The 20,725-nt window shown below is 51.0% G+C and overlaps 1 protein-coding gene across 1 annotated transcript in view; it reads right to left on the reverse strand.

The window, feature by feature from the left end:
* RNF17 (ring finger protein 17) overlaps window positions 1-20,725 on the reverse strand; it is a 2,333,865-nt gene that overhangs the window by 1,261,601 nt on the left and 1,051,539 nt on the right. Inside the window, exon 19 of the mRNA XM_086933472.1 lies at window positions 15,085-15,226. Coding sequence (XP_086789598.1) covers window positions 15,085-15,226 — 142 coding nt within the window. The remainder of the gene's footprint in view (window positions 1-15,084; window positions 15,227-20,725) is intronic.

A 20,725-nucleotide genomic window follows, 5' to 3' on the forward strand; every position in this document is an offset into this window, starting at 1 on the left:
AACCACTTTAGGAAGAAAAGAAATCTAGTTCGAAGGACAACCTTGTCCGGATGAACAGCAAGGAAAGGAGGTTTAGAAGTGTGAGAAGTTGGCCTGATATATGATGCTCACTAGTTCTAGTGATCACCTTCTATCAGTCCAAACAAACCTTATGGTGATTGGTTGTAAGTCAACCTTATAGACCAGCTATCCTAATGGTAGCATGGACAAAGCAGTCTTAGGCTAAACTCTTTTGGCATGTGAAGCCAGCTGTTTTACCACATATAACCCCTTGAATACCAAGTGAAAGGACACCACACAGGTTGTTATGAAAATAAACAATATATTTATTAACATACACCTCTGAACTCTTTATGAGATCAGAGCGCTAAGCACATGACAATCTCTTAGGGCACGACAAACCATATACTAAGTAAGTGGAATGTGAAAGTCGATAAAAGGAATGGAGCTGTCCAGAGGCTGTAGGATCGCTGGGACCACGCTATACTAACTCTAGGTAGGTAATAGGAGGCCCACGGAATGCGTGTGCAGAGTGTGGACTCACACGCGAGATGCGCAACAGTGTCTAAGGACAGTACAGTTCAAGAAAAAGGTGAGTACGGACAATCCTGACTAGGTAAGACAAAAACGACTGTGGAACTGGACACTAGGAGAGTCAAGCTACCCTTGAGCACCGAAATGCTCGAGTTACCTCACCCACAGGCTGCGGGTGCATAGGTGCCAAGTCGTGTCGGGTTCCGGCGTTGAAGTCTATGGAGCCTGGAAGAAAAGATACTGCAGGCGATCAGGAGGAAGATGTCCGGTGTGATCCAAGGGTGGATCAGTGAAGAGAAGAACCTGAAAGCAGAGGGGACAATGTTCAAAGTCACTAGCCAGTGACTGGAGTGGAACCAGGAGTGGAACCAGATGTCGTCGATCAGGTGAGGGTGGACGCTTGTCTCTGCAGCCGCGTGGACCAGGTGGTGTCTTCGACGACCAGGATGGAGGGACGAGCTGTCCCACGCAGGCTCTCGCTGTCGGCGGTGTCGGCTTCGGAGTCAACAGGCCTTGGCAAAGGCAACCCACGCGGTGAGTGGAAACAGCGTCTGGAGTGGACCAGGAGGGTCCGGGGTGCTCCTCTTTTGGAAGGAAGCACGGGCCAGTCTGGAGCAACCAGACCAGCACTGAAGATTTCGGAGTTCGTCGTCTAGGAGGTCACTAGCCAGCCGGCCAGTGACCAGACAACGCGTCAAGCAGCAAACAGGCAGAAGGGCCCCACACAGATCTCGTGGATGCTGGAGGGCTGGTCTTCGGTGCAGGAGCTGCTCGGGGTCGGGGCTTCCCAGTCCCCAAAGCACTTGGACGAGGTTACCTCAGAAGTTGTGCTGGAGCGAAGTGCTGCTTCTTCCAAGATGGCCGGTCCCACGTGTCTCGTCGCACCCACGGATCTCAGCTGTGCTGCAGATGTAGGTAGAGGTCGGAGAGGTCTGGGAATCCGGGTCTCGTCGGGCTCTGAAGTCTGGATCCTTGAAGGAAGACGACAAAGGGAAGCCGCTGGACGCTGATGGTGCCTGCTTGTGCAGGGTGGACACTCCTTGCCCACAAGGGAGATTTCTTCAGTCTTCTGTGGAGCAGAACGTCGAAGTCCAGAGTTTCTTCTAGTAAAGTTGTTCAGGATAATCTAATTTGGAATGGGACCAGCTCCTACCTTTATCCGGCTAAAGGGGGCTGTACTACGACTAGGTCCCTCCTCTGGGTGGGACCAGGAAGGGGGGTGGTTACACCCCCTATCCTTTGTCCGGTCTTGTGCCAGAGCTGGGGCTGGAGTGCCCCAGGAACTGGTTTAGACAGGTGTATGCACAGGGACACCTTGTGTGCCCCAGGCATGTCTCATTCCTTTCAGCCCTGTCCTACCTAATACACAAAATCCTGTCTGGGGTGGTGCTAGCACCTCCCAAGACAGGAAACCCTTTGTCCAAGCCTCCCTCGCTGGAAGGACTCCCAGCAGCAGGAGGTCAGACTTGTGTCTGTGGTGGCAGCATCCATTTTGTGATGCTGAGGCTCGAGTTAACTTTAACCGGGGTTTACAGTTACATACATGTCGTGTCCCTCTAGAAGGGTGGAATGCTACCCCCGTTGCCAGAATTGGCGAGGGGGTAGTATTTCAATTCGTATGACACCTTACTCAACATGTTTTGATAATGCTATACCAAAGTTGGCAATAACCGCAAGGATTATAATGCACTTAAGAGTATATGGTATAGCGTTATCATGGAAACAGCTAAAGGACTTGGTTCCGAAAGCTGCAGACAGGCTCAGCTCATGCTAGAGCACCATCTCACATAATTCCAAGCACTCTGCCTTCAGGATTGATACGGCCTGCCATAGGAGTGACTGATAGGAGGATATGTGTCCATTTTAGGGTTAGATATAGGGATGTTATATCTAAAGCAAAGGGTGATTACACCACCTTGCCCCAGCTGATTGATCAGCAAGTGGTGTCAGATTTGGATGGCCAGCCAGGGGTGGCATAATACATGCTGCAGCCCCTGGTAGGCCCTGGGTGCTCCTATGCCCTGAGTACCTAAGGTACACTGTACAGGGGCTGATAAGGTGACTCAGTATCCAATTAGATATGTACCTAGAGTACATAGAAGCACAAGTTACTACTTGTGTAACGATATATCTGTAAGAGACATTAGTTAGTGATAGATTCCTTACCTTAGAATATCCCCAGGCGTCAGACTGGATCCGGAAAATTTTGCGTAGCAGTACCCTTGCGCGTCGGTAGGCGTCGTCTGCGGCTCCGCGTCCGTCGTCGGCGTCGTGGGCGCCGTGATGACGTCGTCGGAGTATATAGACGCCGCCTCCGCGTGCTGACGTCAGTTCTTAGCCACAGCTTTTCCGCGCCAGAAGCGCAGAGCCATGACAAAAACCGACACTGGTGCCAAGAAACTAGGGCCCTGAAAGGGGATGACCTTAACCCTAGATATCGGTTCGCAGAACGGGGAGGATGGGTGGGTCGGTAAGGAATCTATCACTAACTAATGTCTCTTACAGATATATCGTTACACAAGTAGTAACTTGTGCATCTGAAAGAGACACGTTAGTGATAGATTCCTTACCTTAGAATAGATACCCCAGCAATACCATCCCCGTGGTGGTGGGTCTGCGAACCAATATTCACACCAGAAAGTCCTGGAGAACGGAACGGCCGAAGTAGCCATCTCTCCGGACTTGACTGTCCAGGCAGTAGTGCCTCGCAAACGTGTGCAACGAAGCCCACGTAGCAGCCTGGCAAATGTCCTGCAGGGGCACACCTCGGCCCAAGGCAGTTGTAGTGGCCGTGGCTCGAGTGGAATGAGCCCGCAGCCCAACAGGTGGTTCCTTCTTTGCCAAGGAGTAACACGCCTGGATGCACATGATAATCCATCTAGAAATGGTCCTCTTGTGCACCGCTTTCCCTTTCTTAGCGCCCGCGTACCCAACAAAGAGTTGATCATCCACCCGGAACTGGCGTGTGCGATCCAGATAGAATGAGAGCGCACGTTTTGGGTCCAGACGGTGGAGCCTCTCCTCCTCTCTCGAGGGGTGCGGAGGCGGAAAGAAGGTGGGCAATGTGATGGACTGCCCCATGTGGAAGGCCGTGACCACCTTAGGCAAGAAGGAGGGCCTAGTCCTCAAAACAACCTTGTCCGGATGGACTGAAAGGAAAGGAGGCTTACAAGAGAGAGCCTGGAGCTCACTCACTCTCCTGGCAGAGGTGATGGCTACCAGGAAGGCAGTCTTTAAAGAAAGAAGGCGAAGTGGACAGTTGTGAAGTGGCTCAAAGGGAGCGCACATCAGAAATGTCAGAACCAGGTTCAAGTCCCACTGAGGCATCACGAAGGGAACAGGAGGAAAAGTATGAGTGATGCCCTTCAGGAATCGATTTACGATAGGGGACTTGAACAAAGAGGGTTGGTCAGGCAGCCTCAGAAAGGCCGAAAGAGCCGAAAGATAGCCCTTGACAGTGCCCAGAGCAGAGCCCTGCTGGGCGAGAGAAAGAAGGAAGAGAAGAATCTCAGAGAGAGGGGCATTGAGAGGATCCACAGCCTTTGCTGTGCACCATGCCACAAATCTGTTCCACCTGCAGGCGTATACCGTTTTTGTGGAGGGACGCCTGGCTGCCAGAATGATGTTGCAAACTGCAGGAGGCAAGTCAAATGGCCTCAACTGCCGCCGCTCAATCTCCATGCATGGAGGTGGAGACTGGACAGGTTCGGGTGGAGGACCGTCCCCTGCTGCTGCGACAGAAGGTCCTCCTGAAGAGGCAGACGAACCGGGGGATCGACTGACATACTGAGTAGCTCGGGATACCAGTACCTTCGTGCCCAGTCCGGAGCCACAAGGATGACTTGTGCCCGGTCGCGCTTGATCTTCTTCAGCACTCTGGGCAGAAGAGGTATAGGCGGAAAGGCGTACAACAGACCGCAGCTCCACTCGCGACGAAAAGCGTCTCCGAGCGAGTGCCGCCTTGGAAATTCCAACGCGCAGAACTGATGACATTGCGCGTTCTCTTCGGTGGCGAATAGATCTAACCAAGGCTCTCCCCAACGCAGAAAGAGGCCTTGCGCCACGTCCGAGTGCAGACGCCATTCGTGATCCATCGAGCACCGACGGCTGAGTTCGTCCGCCCTGGCGTTCAGAGAACCTGCCAGGTGTTGAACCACCAGAGTCACGCCCTGATGTTCCAGCCATTGCCAGAGGCGCAGAGCCTCCTGGCAGAGGGTCCACGACCCCACACCGCCCTGTTTGTTGCAGTACCACATGGCGGTGGTGTTGTCCGTGAACACCTGCACTGCACTCCCTCGGACAGACGGGAGGAATGCTTTCAGTGCCAGACGAATCGCCCGCAGCTCCAACAGATTGATATGGAGCCGGGACTCCGCCGGAGACCAGAGTCCTCTGATCTCCGCCTCTCCCAAGTGGCCACCCCAGCCCTGGAGGGACGCGTCCGTCACAACTACGTGCTCCGGTTGGGGAAGGGAGAGGGATCTGCCGTTGACCCAATCGCGGTCCGTGAGCCACCACTGCAGCTGTCTCGCAGTGCCCTCCGAGATCAGGACGTGGTCGGAAAGGTTGCCCCGGTGCTGGGCCCACTGAAACTTCAGGTCCCACTGCAGAGCCCGCATCCGCCACCGTGCGTGATGCACCAGAAGGATGCAGGAGGCCATCAGTCCCAGAAGCCTCAGCGTCAACCTGACCGAAACCCGGGACAACGGCCCGAAGACCGGGATCAGGGCCTGTATATCCCGGACTCGCTGTTCGGGCGGGTAAACCCGAAACTGCGCCGAGTCGAGAACCGCTCCGATGAAAAGGAGCTTCTGAGAGGGGCACAGGTGTGACTTCGGCACATTGATGGAAAATCCCAGCCTGTGCAGGAGATCCGCCGTAGTCTGGAGGTGGTGGACGACTGCCTGGGGCGAGCCCGCCTTCAACAACCAGTCGTCTAGGTAGGGGAAGACTGAAACCCCTAACCTGCGCAGGTGAGCTGCGACCACCGCCATCACCTTCGTGAACACCCGTGGGGCGCTGGTAAGGCCGAAGGGGAGCACGGTAAACTGAAAGTGCTCGAGGCCTACCGTGAACCGCAGGTAACGCCGGTGGGCCGGCAGGACGGGGATGTGGAAATACGCATCCTGCAAGTCCAACGCTACCATCCAGTCTCCTGGGTCTAGGGCAGCCAAGACCTGAGCCAGTGTCAGCATTTTGAACCGCTCCTTCCGGAGGAAGCCGTTGACGTTCCTCAGGTCCAAGATAGGGCGTAGGCCCCCTTTGCCCTTCTTGGGTACCAGAAAGTAGTGGGAGTAGCAACCACGTCCTACTTCTGGCCCAGGAACGCGCTCGATGGCCCCCTTGGCCAAGAGGGCCGAAACTTCCTCCCGCAGGAGCCGCAAGTGATCCCCCGACACGCGGTGGTGTTGCGGTGGCATGGCTGGAGGGGTCGACTCGAAGGGGAGGGAGTAGCCCCTTCGGACGATCTGCAGCACCCACCTGTCCGAAGTGACTGTGCGCCAGTGAGAGTGGTGATGGCGAACCCTGCCTCCCACTGGCGTCACCTGGGCCGGAAAGCACGGACTAGGAGGGTTTAGAGGCGGATGCTGCGGGGGCAGGTGTGGACTGGCTCCGCTTGCCTCCCCTACCGCCTCCACGGCGGTTTCCACGGCCGCCGCCGCGCTGGACGACAGTTTGCGGCGAGTGGCCGGCGGCACGTGTGGGGACGCCCCTTCCGTGGCCACGAAAGGAGCGAAAAGCAGCCACTTGCTGGCGCGGGGCCGAGAGGCCCAAGGACTTGGCCGTAGCCCTGGAGTCCTTAAAGCGCTCGAGCGCGTGGTCTGCCTTGTCGCCAAAGAGGCGACGGCCATCGAACGGCATGTCCATGAGAGTATTCTGGACATCAGCCGAGAAGTTGGCGGACCTAAGCCAGGCGTGGCGTCGAATCGCCACCGTCGTAGCCATCGCTCTGCCCAGCGAGTCAGTGGTGTCCAGTCCGCACCTAATCGAATACTTCGCTGCGTCCCGACCCTCCACAAGGGCTCGGCCGAGTTTGGCCCGTACCTCCAACGGGCACTCTGGCAGCACTTCCGCCACCGTGTCCCATATAGAATGGGTGTAACGGCCCAAGAGGCATGCGGTGTTGGAAGACCGCAGTCCACAACTAAGGGACGAGAAGACTTTTTTGCCAAAGGCCTCGTACCTCTTGGATTCCCGATCAGGGGGTGCTGACGGGAAGGCGGTCTGGGAGTTAGAGGCCTGGATGACCAGACTCTCGGGGGTGGGGTGGGTGGACAGGAAACATGGGTCGCCCGGAGCCGGGCGGTGGCGTCTGGCCACGTTCCTATCTACAGGCGAACCTGTAGCGGGCCTGGACCAAGTGCCCAACAGAACGTCCGACAAGGCCTCATTAAACGGCAGCATTGGCTCCATGGAGCTTGACTGCGGCTTAAGGACCTCAGTGAGGAGATTAGTCCTCACGGCCGCGACGGGGAGCTCGAGGTCCAAGGCCTGAGCAGCCCTCATCAACACCACACTATATGTAGCGCCCTCCTCCGAAGCCACGGAAGGAGGAGAGACGAATCCAGTGTCTGGAGAGGTGTCCAGGCCACTGGCCTCCCCAAGGTCTCCTGTCCAGTCCATGTTAGACTGACATTCCCTTGCCAGAGGGTCCTCAGACCCCTCCCAATCCTCCACTTCCCCCATCTCCTGAGACTCAGGGTCGTAAGTGAATGAGGATGGGTCACAGGGATGGAAATCCCCGACCGGCGTCGAGATCGGCGCCGACAGGCCCCGTCCCGACGCCGGAACCCATACAGAAGAGGAATTGGGGACGGCGTCGGCCGGGACCGACGCCGGCGGGGACACCACACGGACCGACCCCGGGGGGGTCGTAAGGTCCACCGGGGACGCTCCATCGCCCGACGAAGGCCGAACGGCGCCCTGCGGCGTCGGACCCGAAGGCACCGACGACGCCGGGACCGTCGAACCCTGCGGCGCCGAGCCCGAGGGCAGCGGCGGCGTCGGGATCGCAGAGCCCTGTGGCGCCGGCGTCGGAGACGTCGGCGGCGTCGAGGCCGAAGCACCCGACGGCGTCGGGGTTGAACCCGACCCACTAGGGCCCCCAGACGGGTTCACTGGGCCCGAAGGCGCCGTGGAACCCGTCGGGGAAGAAAGGGACCTCATGGCCATGAGGAAACGCTCTATCTCCCCCGGCGTCGCGTTCAGCCCAGGGACCGGGGGGTATGGAGCCGAACGCGGCGCCCGCGACTCCTGAGGAGCCGCGTGGGCGGTGTCACCCGAACCCCCGGCCGCATCGCGCGAGCGTCGGGGGGAGTCGGAAGAGCGATGACGTCTCTTCGACTTCTTATGCTTCTTACCTGACGACTTGGACCCGGAGGAGTGGCGCCGACTCCCGGAGCTGTGACGGCTCCGCCCCCGTGACCTGTCCCTCGACCTCCCGTGGGACCGGGACCGGGACCTCACTCGGCGCGGGGCCGACTGGCGGATCTCGAGTCGCCTGCGGGACCGCTCCCGCCTGGCCTTCCTCGAGAGGGCCCGACAGTCGGAGCAGGCCTCGTCGTCATGGTCGACGCCCAAACACGTCAGGCACAGTCGGTGCGGGTCCGTAACCGACATGAGTCGCTCGCAACCGCCGCAGTGCTTGAAGCCGGGCATCCCTAACGGCACCGTCGGAGTCGTGAAGACTTCGAAAGAGATCAAAAAGATCCAAAAAGTTAGTCAAAAAATGACCAGGGAACTGCTTTTTCCAGATCTGCGCTGGCTGGCGCGGAAAAAAGAAGAACTGACGTCAGCACGCGGAGGCGGCGTCTATATACTCCGACGACGTCATCACGGCGCCCACGACGCCGACGACGGACGCGGAGCCGCAGACGACGCCTACCGACGCGCAAGGGTACTGCTACGCAAAATTTTCCGGATCCAGTCTGACGCCTGGGGATATTCTAAGGTAAGGAATCTATCACTAACGTGTCTCTTTCAGATTCCATTTTACAGAGAGAGCAGTGGGCCTGGGGTTCTGAATAGCTGGGCCCCAGGTCAACTAAGTCAAAAAACCAGCAAAACACCAGGCAAAAAGTTGGGGGCAACCATAGTCAGATATCCACCTTCCTACAAGAAGAAAGAGCCTGAAGCTCACTCACACTGCAAGCAGAGGTGATGGCAACCAGATAAGCGGTTTTTATGGTCAAGAGTCTGAGAGGACAATTATGTAGTGGCTCGAAAGGAGCACACATAAGGTAAGTTAAAACCAGATTCAAGTCCCACTGGGGCAAGGAATAGGAGGAAAGAGGAGAGTAATGCCCTTAAGAAATCTACTTACAATAGGGAACTTGAAAAGAGAAGGCTGATCAGAAAGGCGAAGAAAGGCCGAAATGGCCGAAAGATAGCCTTCAAGAGTGCCCAGAGCAGAGCCCTGCTGGGCGAAGGAAAGAACGTAGAGGAGAGCCTCTAAAAGAGGGGCAGAATGGGGATCCACAGCCTTTGCTGTGTGTAATGCCACTAATTTTTTTCATCTACAGGAGTATACCAATTCAGTGGAGGTACCCTTGGCTGCTGAGATGATATTACAGACTTCGGTAGGAAGGTCAAAAGCTGTCAACTGTCACCAATATCTCCACGCACAGAGGTGGAGTCTGGACAGGTTTGTGTGCAGGACCGTCCCCTATGAAAGAAGATCCCCCCTCAAAGAGGTAGTCTGATTAGATGATCTATGGTCATGTTCAAGAGCTAGGGATACCATTCACTTTGTGCCTAGTCCAGAGCAACAAGGATGACTTGGGCCCGGTCGCGCTTGATCTTCTTGAGCACTCTGGGTAGAAGTGGTATAGATGGAAAGGCGTATAGAAAACCGCAATTCCACTTGCAACTAAAAGCGTTGCAGTGCGAGTGCCACCCTGGAAATTGCAAAGCGCAGAGCAGCTAACATTGCGCGTTCTCTTTAGTGGCAAACAGATCTAACCAAGGCTCTCCCCACTGCTGAAAGAGACCTTGCACCACCTCAGAGTAAAGACAAGACACTATTTGTGATCCATCATGCACCAGCAGCTCAGTTTGTCCGCCCTGGTGTCCAGGAAACCTGCCACTTGTTGAACCACCAGGGACATGCACTGATGTTCCATCCACGTCCAGAGGCGGAGAGGCTGTTGACTTAGGGTCCACGACCCTGCCCTGTGTATTGCAGTACCACATGGTGGTGGTGGTGTCCGTGAACAACTGCACTACTCTTCCCTTGACAGAAGGAAGGAATTCTTTAAGTGCAAGACGGATCATTCGAAGTTCCAGAAGGTTGATGTTGAGCCTGGACTCCACCGGAGACCAGAGGCCTCTGATCTCCTACTCTCCCATGTGGCCATCCCATCCCAGAATTGACAATAGTTGGGGAAAGGAAAGGAATCTGCAGTTGACCCAATCCTGGTTCGTTAGCCACCACTGCATTTGGTGTCAACTGCCCTCCAAGATCTGGACGACATCAGAAAGATTCCACTGACACTGCGCCTACTGGAACTTCAGAGCCAACTGCAGAGCCTGCATATGCCACATGGCATGATCCACCCACAGGATGCAGGAGGCCATGAGGCCCAGCAGCCTCAGAATCATTCTCACCGAAATCTGGGATAGAGGCTGAAACATCAGTATCATCGCCTGAACTTTCTAGACTTGCTGCTCTGGAGGATAATTCCAAAACTGCGCTGTATCCAGAACTTCTCTGATGACCAGGAGCATCTGAGAGGGAATCAGGTGCGGCTTCGGCACGTTGATAGTGAACCCTAGCGAATGCAGGACGTTGGCCTTAGTCTGGCGGTATGAAACGACAGCCTGGGGCGAGCCGGCCTTTAACAGCCAGTCGTCGAGATAGGGGAATACTAGAATCCCTGATGTGCGCAGATGAGCTGCGACCACCACCATCAATTTCATGAACACCTGAGGGGCACTGGTAAGGCCAGAGGGGAACACGGTAAACTGAAAATGCTTGTGTCCTACGGTGAACCGCAGGGCTGGCAGGACGGGGATGTGGAAATAAGTATCCTGCAAGTCCAACGCTACCATACAGTCTCCAGGGTCGCGGGCAGATAGGACCTGAACTAGTGTCAACATTTTGAACTTCTCCTTCCGGGGGAAGCAGTTGACGTTTCTGAGGTCGAAGATAGCACCCAGGCCTTTGCCCTTCTTGGGCACCAGGAAGCAGTGGGAGCAACAACCACAACCTACTTCTGGGACAGGGACTCGCTCAATAGCTTCCTTGTCCAAGACAGCCATAACTTCCTCACAGAAAAGGGCCACGTGATCCTCCAACATGCGATTGAATGTTAGTGGCATGGAGGGAGGGTTAGTTTTGAAGGGGAGGGAGTATCCCCTTCGGAGTATCTACAAATCCACCTGTCCTATGTGATGTTGTGCCAGTGGAGGAGGTGATGGCGGATCCTGCCGCCCACTGGCAACTGGTGGCCCAGAAATGTCAAACTAGGAAGGCTTAGAGGCTGCTGCAGAGGGGGCACTGGTGGACTGGCCTGCCCGCTAGCACCCAGACCCACAGCGTTGGATCCCACATCCCCGGCCACACAGAGGCTGGGTAGCTTGCGCCAGCCAGTGGCCTGGGCAGAAAATTATGAGCAACCCTTCTGCAGCCACAAAAGCGGCGAAAGGCAGATTGCACTGGACAAGAGGTGGCAGCTAAGCCCAAGGATCTGGCCGTAGCTCTAGAATCCTTAAAGCGCTAGAGTGCATTGTCCGGTTTGGCGCCAAACAGACGACAGCTATCAAAGGGTATGTCCAAAAGGGTCGACTGGACATCCCCTTAAAAGGCATTGGATCTCAGTCAGGCGTAGCGTCTTAGGGCTACTGACTTCAAAATAGTTCTACCCAATGAATCAGCAGTGTCCAGCCCACAGCGTATGTCGAACTTTGCTGCATCTCTCCCCTCAGCAACGGCATGAGAGTGTGAAACCCAACCCTCCTCAGGACACTGCAGCAGCACCTGTGCAACTGAATACCACACAGAGTGGGTGTAACAGCCCAAAAGGCATGCGGTATTCATTGACCGCAGTCCTAAGCTCGGGGAAGAAAACATCTTCCCAAGATGGTCCAGCTTCTTGGATTCTCTATCTGGGGAGCAGAATGGAATGTGCCTTTTGATGTTGAGGCTTGGACCACCAAACTCTCAGGGGTAGGATTTTGGAAGAGGAAAATTGGGACACCTGGGGCCGGGCAGTGGCATTGGGCAATCATCCTATCGACAGGAACCCCTGTACTAGGCCTGGACCATGTGCCTAGAAGGATGTCTGTGATGGCCTAATTGAACAGCAGCAGGGGCTCCCAAGAGGCCGCTGCCGGCTGAAGCACTTTAGTAAAGAGATGTTTGTCATGACTGCCACCATAGGAAGCTCATGGCCCAAGGTCTAAGCCGCCCTACGCAACACCACAGTATAGGAGGCTCCATCCGCCGTGGCCAGGGTAGGAGGTGAAAACATGCCAAGTTATGGGGAGGTATCTAGACCACTGGCTTCCCCCAACTCTTCAAATCCTCCAGCTGATCTGCCAAAGGGTCAACAGACCCCTCCCAGTCCTCCTCACCTGTATCTGGCTGCCACTCAGGGAAATAGGGAACGCCAGGGGAGAACAGTGGCACAAAAGAACCGGTCAACGCTGGCCTGGCTCAGTGTGCTAGATGAGGGGGGAGGCCCGCGGCAACGCTGGCTGGGGAAACAACGGACGTCAAGAGTCGTCGTCAATGGAATCAGTGCTAGAGGAGGTCTCGTGAGGTGGTCCGGCACTCTTCCGGTTCCAGGCCTGGATCCCTGTGGGCCCTGCGTCGAGGAGGCAGAAGCTGCAGGCATCGAAGGCCTAGAACTCCCAGCAGAGTCCGCGGGAACTGAAAGCGTGCGGAGTCGGGAGGCCCAAAGAGAGTGGAGGGCTTTGTAAAAGGCACGTAGCTGGGCAGGGGATGCCCATGGGAAGGGAGGGAAGCTCAGAGCCGTCCCAGTAGGCTCTGCGGGCACAGCTGCAGGACGACGAGCTTCCGCGTCCCGTCGGCCTTGGGCGGGGAGAAGGCAAAGTGTGACGGTGCTTCTTCGCCTTCTTCTTGTGCTTCAACTTACTCTAAGAAGAAGACTTGGATAAGGAGTGATAGTTGTGACTCCGCAACCAGTCCTGCAACCTCCCTCTCGACCAGGACCTCGAGCGGGTGGGAGCTGACTGCCGGGCATCCAGAAGCTTTCAGGACCGCTCCTGCAAAGACTGTATTCATGGCCCGACAGTCGGAGCATGACTTTGGGTCGTGGTCGAGCTCCAGGCACCAAAGGCACACGAGGTGTGGATCCATGACTCACATCAGCTTGTGACAAGAGTCACAAGGCTTGAAGCCAGTCGCCAATGTGACATCACTGCGGGCATCAGTAGTCGAATGACTCGAAAAAGATGTCGACAAAAGGTCGAAAAACACTAGTCAAAAAATGACTACGGGTACCATTTTATCCGGATCTGCCCTGGCTAGCTCAGAAAAAGAAAGAACGGAGGTCGGCGTGCAGGAGTGGCGTCCAAGTAGATGCAGCAACGTCATTCTGGCCATCACGACGCCAACAAGGAATGCAGAGTCGACAGACGCCACCGATGTGTAGGGGTACTGCTAAAGAAAAATACTCCGGACCCAGTCTGATGCCGGAGGGTAATTTCAAGGTAAGGAATTTATAACTAATAGTCTCTTTCAGATATGTCATTAGCAAACCAACCAGTTAGGGTGTATGGTTTGCTTTGATCTAAAAAGGACTTGTATTATATCCTCATGTGGGTTTGTGACCATATGACAGTGCCCACGTGAGTGAGCGGCGTGACCAAGTCAGCCTGCTCACAGCACTTAGCATAAAGTTGTATGTGCTTCAATCTGCAGATGTCAGCTACCCTTTGTATTGTGCTGAATCGCTACCTGACTCCGTGGAAAGTTTGATCAGTTGGATTCACACGATGATTTAACTAAGCTAGTAACAATGGTCCAAAGTAAAATATCAAAATTTAAACTATGCACTTTACAGACAGGAAAGCTTCACAATCAACCAAGTAGAGAACTAAAAAGTACAATGTGGTCCAATAACTTCATAAAAGGTGAATATATTGGTTGTCCCCAATGAACCATTTTCAACATTAGTAACAAATGCTGCATTTTTGTGCATATGTGGTACAAAGGGATAATGGCAGTGCACATTTCCTAGTTTACATCATGCTGAAAGCAAACATGTGTACAATGTTCCAAGCAACATAGTGCTGTATGTACAACACAGTATCACCGTATGCTCTAGGATCACACACTAATTCTGGTGTGGGGGCATATTCTTCTGGTTAGTATCTCACGGTACAGCTAGAAAAGTATTTGAGTTTATGTGAGGCTCTCCTCCGAGTATGTTCTGATATACTATGTACTTGGTTATGTCATGCTGTCAGTGCCTGCCATCTGAGCAAGCTTTGTATTGCTATGCAAAAAAGAATTGTAAAGCTATTTGAATGTATCCCTCGCCGATATGACTCCTTTGAGTACACACTGCATTGGGCTTCCTTAGTAGGATCCGTTGAGGAGTATTTTTACTTGTGAGCAAGGCCAGTATTGAACTGAGCATGTGCTGATCACTACTGCCTCTCAGAGCACAACAATGCTGCTTTAGCATGCTTTGCTGATCAATATCTTCTATTTGAGTTCTGCTTCCCGAGTAGATCATTTGGACAAAAATCTGATCTTCTTAGCAAATGCAAGGGTTAAATACCTCAGAATTTCTGCAATACATACATAGTACATCTCCAATCATAACTCATCAGTAAATACACTGTAACTAAAAACAGTGCAACATGAAAGACCAGCATAATTACCAACTTGTGCCTTGCACACCAAAAAGAAAGTCTATATCGCAGCATCAAATACCTAAATTCCATGTACAGTCACTATAGTCGTTCACTTCCTGTTAAGCTAGACAAAAAAAATGTTGAGTTCTGGTATTTATTTCTTCAAGACAGAAAAACAAAAATTGAATTACCAAGAGAACAATCATACTAGAGGAAAGAGTCCCTTTAGCATCATATGAAAGTGTTTATTGAATTGGATATATAAATAAATATACAATTACAAGATTCTCAAGTGCAGAAGACTAGAAAATCTTTTTGTGGGGTACGAAAGCACTATATTGCCCTAACATTCACAAGACATTTGAGCATTTCCACATGTTGGTGTCAATTGTTTCATTTGCAATTTCATTATTTAGGAATTGACAGACTATTCTTTAAAAATTGTTTGAGAATATTTATAGTTTAATGTAGAAATTAGCTTAAAGCACTGAGTAAGCAACAGGGAGGAAACTAAGAAAATATTGCTAAGAAAAATATATAACTTAGATAGCAAATTACAAGTGTCAGTAGGCACATTTTGAACAAGAGACTCGAAAATTCCATCAAATATTAATCAGCATGAAAAATGTCTTGGTACAAATAACTATTTGATTTTAAATTATTTACCCATATATAGCAGAAACAAAGCAAATTCCCAAAACATGCCACAAATAAACAATTTACCATTTGAACGTAGAAATCAGCTGGATTGTTTGTATGAATAACTGCAATGGGAAACTCAGTCATGGGCTGTGGTAACAGAGGAGGAAAATATCTTGGCACTATTTGATCTTCTGAAGGAGTACGAGGACGCTGTGAGCGAAATCTGAAAACAAGTCAAAATACGTATGTTTTAACTTCATGTGAAAGTAAGGATAATGTTACGCACCCAGAAAGCATGTGTTCTTGGCATGTACAGCTGTAGATTCACATGATTTGCATACTCCTGCCATCTAGTGTTGGGTCTGGAGGTTTGCAAGTTAATTTTTTTTCGAAGAAGTCTTTCCAGTCACGAGGTAGGTGACTCCTCCTTTCGGTGAGTGTGTGCATGGGCCTCGACTCCATTGTAGATTGTTTTCCCGCAGAGGGTGAAAATGGAGTTAGTAAAAGTAGAATAGAGATGTCCATGCGTATGAATGTAAAGTAAGAAACCTGCAACAGGTATAGGTACCCGGGGATACGGGTGGACAAATGTGAATCTACATCTCTACATGCCAAGAACAGATACTTACTGGGTAAGTACCATTATCAGTTCGAGGCATGTGAGCTGTAGATCACATGTTTTGCTTAGATTATACAGCAGTAAACTCAAAGCGGTGGCTAACTTGTAGGTGTTACAGTTGTTTGGAAAAGTGTTTTAATTACTGCCTGCCATACATTAGCTTGTTGCCTCGCTAACATATCTACAAAATAGTGTTTGGTGAATGTGTTCAGTGTAGACCATGTTGCTGTGTTACAGATGTCAGACTGGGGAATATTCCCTAAGAAAGCCATAGTAGCCCCTATTTTCCGGGTGTAATGCGCTCTAGGGGGTACTGTCATGGTTCTTATCGCTTTCAGATAACATGTTCTTGTTAATTTACATTTATAAAGCACCAAATCACCAATGGTCTCTAAGCGCTATTAACCCAAAACCCTGGAATTCCTCAAATACTGCTCGCACAGAGAGTAAAGGAGACTTATCTAAATGACTGGGAAAACAGGATAGTTTTAAGTTTCTTTCTAAAAGGGAGTAGCCTAGCTTCCCCACGTAGACTCTCAGGTAGCTTGTTCCAGAGCTGCGGGATCACGACGAGAAGGCACGCCCTCCGAACGTGGCTCTATTGAAGCAAGGGCAGACCTGCTGGTATGTCTCAGATGAACGGAGACAACCACCAGGCACACAGGATTTCAAACTGTCTTTAATGTAGAGAGGTGCTGCTCCAAACTGGGCTTTATGTGCAATGCACAGGCCTTCGAACCTAACTCTCTTCTTGATAAGGAGCCAATGTATTTGTTGTAGCAAGGGTGTGGAGCGTGTTCTTCTAGGTACTTTGAAAATCAATCTCGCCGCATCGTTCAAGACCACCTGAAGTTTTCCCAAAAGTTTCTCTGGAAGCCCTATGCAAACTGTATTGCCATAATCCAGGCGTGACATAATTAATGCCGAAACAACAAACAATGCGCATGGTGGAAAACTATAGCAGAGGTGCACATTTACGGAGAGGTCTTATGAGACCTATGCAACTCCCTACTACTGCAGATACCCGACTGTTCATGGCTAATTTGGTGTCTAACCTGATACCCAAGCTTTTCACAGCTGGCACTGGTGTCAGGTTGTACCAAGGTCCTGTGGCCTAAAGAGACTAGAGCATGGATTAGGTTCAGTGGTAAGGGCCAGAACCTCTGTCTTGTCAGGGTTTACCTTAACCAAGTTGGAGGTCATCCAATACATCGTAAACCAGAGGATACTCTGTACCTTTCGCTGTGCCTGGGTGGAATTTTCAATACGCACGATTAGTTGGGTGTCACCGGCATAGTTGAACACCTGACAATCCAGTTTGGCCAATGCTTCCGCCAATGATTGAAGGTAGATATTGAAAAACATGGGGGACAAAGCAGAGCCCTGCGGCACCCCACATGACAAGGCTCCATGCCTAGATGTATACTCCCCTAGTTGGACCCTTGGGGACCGATCCTCCAGAAAGGAAACAATCCATTGGAGGACTGTCCCAGTAACTCCCAGCCACCAGACCCGGGCCACCAACTGTGCGTGGTTCACCATGTCGAACGCAGCTGAGAGGTCCAAAAGGATCAGTGCAGAGGAGATGTTCCTGTCGGTCATAAGCCTTAGCTCATCCAACACTGAAAGCATAACCAACTCAGTGCTAATATTGGCTCTAAAGCCAGCTTGCCGAACATGTAGCAGCTGGTGATCTTCCAGAAAAGTGGAGACTAATCTAAGCATGTGTTGTTCTAGTACTTTAGTCAAAAAAGGGAGTCTGGAGATAGGTCGAAAACATTTCAAATTCTTACTGTCCGCTCCAACTCTTTTTTTAGTAGTGGGATCACTATGGCTTCCTTGAACTTTTGTGGGACCTTCCCCGTTGCTAATGATAAATGTAGCAAGGACAGAATTTCTGGGCCCACTACCGGAAGGCTAATCTTAAACACTCTACGAGGGCTGGGGTCAGACTTTACCTTGACCATGGTATGGACTAGACTATTTAAGTCAAGTGCAGGAAAGACTGAAAGTGAGTTACCCTGATGGTCTGGTGGATCCAAGCACCAGGAAAGGTCAAGGACTAATACGGGTATTACTTATTTCCCTATCAAGTCTTGAACCTTGCGCCAGGAAAAAATCCAGTATTTTATCACAATCATGTTTTGTGATCGTCCTTTGTTCTGTCTTTTGGCTCAGCTCTCTAAGTACATTAGCAGTCTCCTTCTGTATATCAGTGGCCTCCTTAATCTTCAGTCACAGTAGGCAGATTAAGTGGTAGTTATCAATGCTTTATGAAGGGCAAGTTTTGCTTTGTAATTCTCCTAGGCCTTTGACTCATGTGCTTTCCGCCAATGCCTTTCAGATTGCCGGAGGGCGCGTTTGCCCCTTCTTTGTTTTTCTGTATACCATAGGCACCCTTAATTCTGTCGGCTATCTTTTCCCACCGGGCAGCGGCCCCCTTGTCGATGGCTAACATCAGCCGGTGAGTGAATTCACCATACTCCAGATATGGGTCACCAGACTGCGTCCTCGGGTAGGTTGTTTAATGCTACCCTTTAGCTTGTGTCCTCTATCTTACGCCAGTTCCGTACCGATCTGCACACAGAATGTAGGTAGCCTGATCGGCTGCTCATCAGATCTTAAAGCTGATCAGATAGTGATCTCGCTAGCTACAAGGACTACACATTGTTGGTATCGTGGCTGAAGACGTGGTCCAAATAAGGTCTAAGGTGTGGCCCTTCTCATGAGTGGAGGTCTCTACAATTTGTTTCATCCCAAACATGGCCATGGCCTCTCCAAACCCACTAGCCACGCACTCTCTTGGTGTCAGGTCCCAGTGATAGTTAAAATCCCCTAAAATGCAAATCTGTTGTTATTTAGAGCAGGTTTGGATAGATTTTACAATCCATCTTGCAATGCCTAATTTAGAAATGGGGTTGCCTTTGTGTGGTAGTGAAAAAGCAACAAAGAGCTGTTTTGTCTTACGAAATTTTTTTGTTCTTCCAAAATAATATAGTTGAGCTCTTCTAACATCTAGTCTGTGTAGAGGTCATTCTGCTACCTACAGACTCAGGTTGAGGAAAGATCAGGGGTAACTCAACGTATTGATGTGTAAAGCAGAAACCACTTTAGAAAAAATTTTGGGAATGGTTCGAAGAACCACTTTGTCAAGTTGAAAGAAAGGCTATTCTATAGTTAGTGCCCGGAGTTCACCAACTCTCCTAAAGGAAGTGATTGCAATAAGAAAAGCAACCTTCAATGAGAGAAATTGTAATTGACACCGGTGCATTAGTTCAAAAGGTGGACCCATTAGCCTTGTAAGGACTATGTTCAAGTTCCATACTGGTGCAGGAGGAACTCTTGGTGGGATTACTCTTTTCAGTCCTTCCATGTAGGCTTTAATCACTGGTACTCTGAATAGAGAGAAGTGTTGTCTATTTTAGAAGTATGCACCTACTGCTGCTAAATGCAAATGAATGGATCTGTAGACTAATCCAGATTGCTACAAGTGAAAGAGAACAGATATTTTGCACCAAAGCAGTAAGGGGATTGATAGTCTTATTGTTACAGCATATAACAAATCGTTTACACTTTTCTGCATAACATGCCCTAGTAGTAGGTTTCCTAACCTCCTTTAGGATATTCATACAGTCTGGTGGTAATTGTACATAACCAAACTCTGACTTCAGGAGCCAAATCACTAGTTTGAGTTCCTTGGGATTTAGGGATGCCTGATTTCTCCATGCTGTAAGTGAGTAGACTGGAGTTGATATGCAGCTTTTGGTGTGGAACTACTGACAGCTCTAGCAGGGTGGTGAGCCAAGGTTGATGTGCCCATGTTGGAGCTATGAGTATGAGGGATGATTGTCTGAGCTTCCGAACTACCAGCGGAATGAGTGGGAGAGGTAGAAGAGCACAGGCAAATATCCCAGATCAGTTCCTCCATAGGGCATTGCCTTTGGAGAGCAGGTGTGGGAACTTGGAGAGAAAAGCTTTGGCATTTTGCGTTGTGACCTGTGGCGAATTGGTCTATTTGAGGAAATCCCCAATCCTGAAAGTAGGGAAGAAAAATTAGGGGATGTATTTCCCACTCGTGGATTTGCGGTCTCTGTCTGCTGAGATGGTCTGAAATTTGATGGTTTGCTCCTGGAAGATGTTCTGCTAGGAGATACATTTTGTGATGTATGGCCCATTTCCAAATAGCTTGTGCTAGGCATGCCAATTGGAGAGTGTGTCTCCCCCCTGTTTTTGTATATAGTACATAGCTGTCATGTTGTACATGCAGACTAAGACAGTTTTGCCTATTAGGTGAGTTTGAAAGGCTTTAAATGATAGAAACCCTAGTAGTAGTTCTAGGTGATATATATGGAGGATCTTGTACTTTAGAGCCCACAATCCTTGGATTGTGTGACTTTGCAGGTGAGCGCCCCAACCAGTGAGTGATGAGTCTGCTGCCAGCATGGTCTGTGGAACAGGGTTGAGAAAGGGAAGCCTTTTGGATACATTTTGTGGGGTCCACCACTGCAGAGAGCAATGGGTGCGGCCATCTACCAATACTAGATTAGTCAAATGACCCTGCAACTGGTTCCACTGACTTGCTAAGCATTCTTGAAGGGGAAGCATGTGAAGTATAGCGCGGGAAACAATTATGATGCAAGACACCATCATCCCTAGCAGTTGCATGAATACTTTTGCTGGCAATGATTGGTTGGGTTGAAATTGGGTGAGAAGGGACTGAATATTGCAAATCTTGGCTGTATTGGGAGGGGCTTGAGCTTTGTGAGTGTCTATCGTACCTCCCAGATAAGTTTGTGTGTTAGAAAGCTGTAGATGAGACTTCAACGCATTCACTGTAAACCCTAGTTGGTGAAGTAAATGAATAGTGGAGGCACATTTGTTAAGTGCTGGCTTTGATGAGCCAGTCGTCCAGGTATGGGAAAACATTGATGTGTTGTCTTCTCAGATGCGCTGCGACTACTGCCAGACATTTGGTTAATACCCTGGGAGCAGTGGTGACTCCAAACTATAGTACTTTGAATTGGTAATGATGATCCACTTTAATTTTAATTTTAATTTAATTATGAATCTGAGGTATTTGAGATGAGCGGGATGAATTGGAAT

The sequence above is a fragment of the Lissotriton vulgaris genome, chromosome 8 (genome assembly GCF_964263255.1).
Source record: "Lissotriton vulgaris chromosome 8, aLisVul1.2, whole genome shotgun sequence".
In the NCBI taxonomy this organism is placed as follows: domain Eukaryota; kingdom Metazoa; phylum Chordata; class Amphibia; order Caudata; family Salamandridae; genus Lissotriton; species Lissotriton vulgaris.